The sequence below is a fragment of the Pygocentrus nattereri genome, chromosome 25 (assembly GCF_015220715.1).
Source record: "Pygocentrus nattereri isolate fPygNat1 chromosome 25, fPygNat1.pri, whole genome shotgun sequence".
NCBI lineage: Eukaryota > Metazoa > Chordata > Actinopteri > Characiformes > Serrasalmidae > Pygocentrus > Pygocentrus nattereri.
The window spans coordinates 5,360,677-5,367,076 of NC_051235.1; the positions used below are offsets into that span (position 1 = coordinate 5,360,677).

Genomic DNA, 6,400 nt, shown 5'->3' on the forward strand with positions numbered 1-6,400 from the left:
CAGCAAGACATCGATATTTTACCATTACTGAATCATAGAAATGCTACTGGAATAGTAAGCTATTTTTCTACCCAGCAAGCAGCTATATGTGTGGTTCATTTTCATCTCAGAAAACTAAATGACAGACTTAAGAACAGGACGGTTTAATCTAGAGCAGGGTGCCCACACTTTTTCTCTTGGAGGGGCAATATTTGTGCATGATTAGGGGCCTCAAAGACAAAATGATATACCTATTTGTATATTTGTAGGTAGGTGGACTTTTTAAAGCTGCATTTAATTTTATTAGATTATATTTTGCTTTTAAAATACCTAAAATTATGCATTTAACAGGAAAATAAAAATAAGTTATATGTAGTGAGGCAGTGGGGGAAGGATAACTTGGCAGGCCAAATCAAATATCCTCACTGGCCTGCTTTGGTCAGGCCTGCTCCTTTCTTCTAAGCAGCCAAGGAGAATTCCCAAAGCCTAAGGTGCTGTTATGATTTCTTTTTGAATTTCTTCCATTTCAGATCACCTGGAGGAACCTGAAAGCGACGAGGCTCTTGCTTTGAGGCTCCAGCAACAGCTGGACAGAGAGGCTGAGACTCAGGCTGTGGTGGACTTGGAAGATGGAGGCCTGTTCTTTTGCCAGCTGTGCCACAAAAACCTGTCGGCCATGAGCCCCCAGCTACGGACCCAGCACATCAACAGGTGCAACATCCAGCTGTCACTAACAACACAAACCTACCCATATCTGGCCATTGCTAACAGATAAGGTACCACAGCCAGGTATTGCTAACAACACTGAAACACTGACTTGTACCTAACCTGAGTCGGACATCAACACTGATGTATATCGGCACATGCAGCCACCGAGTGTCTGTCACTGACGGACTTAACCGTGGCTGTGTTCACATTACAGGGTTAGTTGCACAGTACTGTGTGTGATATATACTGGCCACTTCATTAAGCCCACCTCCCTGTTTCTACACTCACTGTCCACTTTATCAGCTCCACTTACTGTATAGCTGCACTCTGTAGTTCTACAGTTACAGACTGTAGTCCATCTGTTTCTCTGATACTCTGTTACCCTGTTCTTCAGTGGTCAGGACCCTCACAGCACCACCACAGAGCAGGTGGATCATCCTCACACACCACCACCACGTCAGTGTCACTGCAGTGCTGAGAATGCTCCACCACCCAAACAGTACCTGCTCTGTGAGGGTCCATGGGGGTCCTGACCACTGAAGAACAGGGTAACAGAGTATCAGAGAAACAGATGGACTACAGTCTGTAACTGTAGAACTACAGAGTGCAGCTATACAGTAAGAGGAGCTGATGAAGTGGACAGAGAGTGTAGTGGCCAGTCGGTGTATAAAAATAATAGATTTTTTTATTTCTCTTTATTTAAAACATAATTTGGTGAAGACATCTGTATATGTGCCTCTATTAATATTTGGAAAAAGCAGAAATTTGTTCGACAGTAGACGTTCAATGCATTTTCAAGTTGGGGGGAAGTGGAGCCCTGCATGCATTTGTGATGCGACTGTCAGATCAGAGTCCTTTTTTTCTTTTCACCACACTTCACTGATCATGCACATATAACCGTTGCCATTCTGTGTCACCATATCCTGTTGGTAGCGGCTACCCTAAGGTATGTTCACTGACCGATACGGGTCACTAATAAACACAAATGTGAACGTGCAAAGCAGAAAGATTGTATTCAAGCAAAAAATCTGTTCGTTTGCGGAACAGGATCTACAAGTTTGGGTATGTTGAGTCCTGTCCTCAAACTGGACTGGAAGTTCATCAAAAACTGAAATGTCTGTTATGGGTCACTCTACAGAAACGTCCACTTTTCTGTCTGTCTATAGGAGTCACTGGTGTTACTGATCCTCAATGGTGTTGCACATAATAAAGGAAACACCAGAGACACACTTTTAATGAAAAAATGCATTTTACTAAACAGCTGCTACAGAACGTCAAACCACAGGCTTTCAATCAGGGAACATCCACTAAAACGTGGAATTTAATTCTATTTTTCACAGTTACCCCAGAATAAAGTCGGTCACACCAGTGACTTCAGCTAAAAGCTTCAGATGAGATCATCATTGACCTAAATAAGAACCTCTCCTAACTGAAAGACACAGTGGACTCACCATAGATCCTCAGAAAATGGGTGAAAGGAAGTCAAGTGATGTCATCGGTGTGACTTTTATTTGAGAGAATTTTTTGTTATGCAGTAACACCAGTGACTCCTGAGGCCCACAGCTTTCAGTAATATTTTATAAAAATTGATTTATCATTTATTTGTGTTTTCTTTGTGACATTTCCTTTATATGCTCCATAGTCATGTATAGATTATTATAGTTAAAGTTGCAGAAAAATGTCTTTTTTCTTCAAAATATGGCCTCAGCCTTTACATGTGACTGTGAGGACAAGCTCTTCTGTGGTATTTGGACTTTTATAAAAATGATTTAAAGACCAATGTGCTCAGTTGAGGCTCAAGAATGTGTAGTTGTTAAAGTAACTTCTTGTTTTATCTTAAAATATGAATAAATTGTCACTCTAACATGTTTGTGTGGCATATCTGTAAACGCTAGGGACACACAAATGGACGTTTCTGCAGAATGACCCTTATATGATTTGTGTGACCCCTGGCCATTCTGAAATGTTCCTGGGTGTCTGGTCACAGGTGTTCATTCAGCAAGATAAAATACATTTCAAATTCAATCAGCCTTTACTGTAAATGTGCAACCGTAGTTTACACTCTTCCTCATTCGCTTGGCTTCAGGTGTCTGGATGAGAGTGAGAAGAACGCCTCTGCTCCTCCCGCTCCTCCTCCTCCTCCCCGCCCTCGGGTGCCCGAGTGCCCTCTCTGTGGACGTAGGTTTAAGTCTGAAAAGAGTCGTTCCACCCACTTAAAGCGCTGCTCCAACGCCATGGGCGTGTCCCCAGCCGAGCTACTGCAGGCCCTTCAGAGGCAGGCAGCCCAAAGTTTGAGTGACGCCGCAGCTGACCAACCGTGAGTAACTCTGTCCAGAACAGGCGCCTTCAGAGCTCCTTGAATCTGCTTTTGGTCCCGGAAGGTTATAGTTGTGTTTGATAAGTGCTTAATTAACACTAGTTGATTTAAAACTGTCCTTTTACTAAATTTGGTTGCTCTGTAAATGTATCATTAACCTCTTCTTCTCCAGGGTGTATTTTGGTTTTTCCATCTGAATTTTCGTGACCAAATCATAAGGCAAATTATTCAGTAACTGTTTGAAACCAACGGTGGTCTCAGAGTTGAAGAGGCTACGATGTCTTAATGACAAACAACTGTCTGCTGTCATGGAAACACACATTTTTGACATGTTAAACTTGCTGCCCTGGAAAAAAGCAAAGGAAAAAAAAATATTCTTACTATTCCAATGACCACCATTTTGGTAGGCAACTTCAGGTTCACCGGGCTGCGCAGTGGAGGTTGTAATGAGTTAGAGCCAATCTAGCAAAGACAGTAACACATTCTTCTCTTGAAAATGCAGTTTATATCATATTTTTGAAGCGTGTTCACCAATATATTTGAGTATATTGCTTTGATTTTGTTTGATTTGTTGCTGTAGTAATAAGAAATGAAAACTGGAATCTAAATGGCTGAGATTTCCTGCTGCATTATTAATGTTGGTTCCCAAACCACACACTAGAACAGTAAATATGGTCCACATCTGCTGCATCTACACTGGCCACATATCTTTTAATCTTTTTTGTGGTCACTCTGGCTATTTTGCTTGGCTTTCATCCCCCTGCTGGGTTTTAGCTGCAGAAATGGTGACAAGACAAGCTGTGTCCAAGTTAAGCTTGCCTACCAAAATGGTGGTGTGGCGTTCTTAATGATGGAGTTATCCTAACCAAAAGTCAGGTCATGTTTATGGTCTTCTTTGTGCTGTGTATGTTGTTTCCCCAACACTGACATATGCACAGGGCTAGGTATAAACACACTGATCAGGCTTAACATTTTAAGCATCTCCTCGTTTCTACGCTCACTGTCCACTTTATCAGCTCCACTTACTGTATAGCTGCACTCTGTAGTTCTACAGTTACAGACTGTAGTCCATCTGTTTCTCTGATACTCTGTTACCCTGTTCTTCAGTGGTCAGGACCCCCATGGACCCTCACAGAGTAGGTACTGTTTGGGTGGTGGATCATTCTCAGCACTGCAGTAACACTGACGTGGTGGTGGTGTGTTAGTGTGTGTTGTCCTGGTACGAGTGGATCAGACAATACAGTGCTGCAGGACATTGAGTGGACAGCACTGCTGTGTCTGATCCACTCAGACCAGCGCAACACACACTAACACACAAATAGTACCTGCTCTGTGAGGGTCCATGGGGGTCCTGACCACTGAAGAACAGGGTAACAGAGTATCAGAGAAACAGATGGACTACAGTCTGTAACTGTAGAACTACAAAGTGCAGCTATACAGTAAGTGGAGCTGATAAAGTGGACAGTGAGTGTAGAAAGAAGGAGGTGGTCATGATGTTACGCCTGATCGGGGTTTTTAGTAGATACTGAGCTCAGCGTAAAGCTAGTTTATGTGGTGCAACCCATTTAGTGAACCTGAATTTAACCGGCCTACATTTGAACGTACATATAGCTGGTGCAACCTGAGCCCTGGATTTTGTGATCACTGGTGGTTAACTGACCTGACCGGCCGCCTACTGTTATGCCTACCAGAGATCCAGGACTTGAAAATAGATTCAAGGTCTGGATTAGAAGACATCTGGTCTAATTTAAGCATTTTAAAATAAAAATAAAATGGCCCAGCATCTTCTAGCTGGACCCTCACCTCTTTTTCATACAACCACAGCTTCATGCGTTTGATCCCGGATCTCCTTCACTGCTGAATGAATATGGAGATGTGTCACATTCATGGCATTCTGAAGATTTAATTCAGCTGATGTTGCAATATAACATTATTAATATGTCACTGTTTAAGCCTGTAGTTTCCAGCAGCCCTGCATTGGGTATTTTGGTGTTTTCTTCACTCTAGCGGTTTGTTAGAGAGGCTAGTTTCCCCAAAGCATCCTACAGTTTAAATTACCTTAACTTGTCAAGTGTTCAGTGTGACACTTGCTCTACTGTTGTAGGTTTAAAGTGGTTTACAGGGGATGTTCTCTAGTGTAGCTAAGAAGTAATGGAAGCTTAGACCTCACCACTTTGAGTTGGGTTGTTATGTAAGGAAAAACGTTACGCTGAAAATGTTTTTTTGCCAAAGGTATTTAAAATGACTCTCTGCTCCCAGGCATCAGTCAGCGGACAGTAGGAGGACAAATGCATCCAGCATGCCGGCTACAAAGAAGGCCAGAAGAAAAGGCCCATGCATGGATGAGGACACCATGGTGGCTTTGGCCCTGTCTCGTTCTCTGCTGGAGCAGGAGAAGGAGCGAGAGAGAGAGATGGAGGAGGAGAGGCAGATACAGGCACGACTCTCGAACCCCCCTGAAACTACAGCTCCTGTACAGTGGAAGCCTCGAGCAGGTAATGTCAAATGTTGGCATATGCCAGGTGATTAATTAAAACGGTTGGCAGGCATGTGGCAAGTGGCTGCCGAAATAATCAGTGTTTCTGATTGCTGAGGGAAAAATCCAGCAGAAAGAAACCGAGGAGTGGAGGAGTCTTAATAATAACCAACACTGTTCTTTATTTGATTGACCCTAAAAAATAAATAAAGAAGACAATCTAAATAGTAACCATTATTTATAAGACTGTGTAAGGATGTCGGTTAAGTACAAATTGCAATAACAATAGAACGTTTTAGATACAGGTTTATTCATGTTTTTAGAGCCTTGCTACCATCATATTCTTTATGCATGAGTAATGGGTTTTTATTCTGTGAAAATGCTGCATGGGTCGAAGAAGCAAATCCTGGGTACTTTGCATTAACCGTCTTTCTGTCAACTAGTCTCTGGGGGCCAGATGTGGTCTCATAACAAGAACACATCTGGGGCATCTTGTTAAACGTTTGATTCCGGATTGCAGCTGCAAACAAGGGTACACACCCTCTAAAATCTGCCCGCAGATTCCTCTAGCTTGTGCTCTTCCAGCTTCTGGAGTCTAGATGCTTGATTAAAATTTTCTGGGGTCTAACAACTGGCACGATGCCTGTCGAGCAGCGTTGATGAGCACATCGTCGCCCTCTGCCTTCACAAGGCGCTGGATTGGTTTGGAAATGTTACACTGTTTGTTCTCACCTTAATAAGCCCACATTCTCACCCAAACTTAGCCCGGTAATTTTTCACAGTTATCTCCAGACATTATCGGTATAAGATCTGTCACCATACTTCCATCTAGACATACAGGGTGATTCAAAAAGGTTCATTCGATTTCAAAGCGCCATATTTCTGCAACTGTGACGCGCCGAGGAACCAATCACAATCCA

At 42.8% G+C, this 6,400-nt stretch overlaps 1 protein-coding gene across 1 annotated transcript in view; it reads left to right on the forward strand.

Annotated features, from left to right (window-relative positions):
* Positions 1-6,400, forward strand: part of slx4 (SLX4 structure-specific endonuclease subunit homolog (S. cerevisiae)) — a 28,883-nt gene that overhangs the window by 1,895 nt on the left and 20,588 nt on the right. The window contains exons 2-4 of the mRNA XM_017719711.2: positions 510-690; positions 2,774-3,004; positions 5,264-5,499. Coding sequence (XP_017575200.2) covers positions 510-690; positions 2,774-3,004; positions 5,264-5,499 — 648 coding nt within the window. The remainder of the gene's footprint in view (positions 1-509; positions 691-2,773; positions 3,005-5,263; positions 5,500-6,400) is intronic.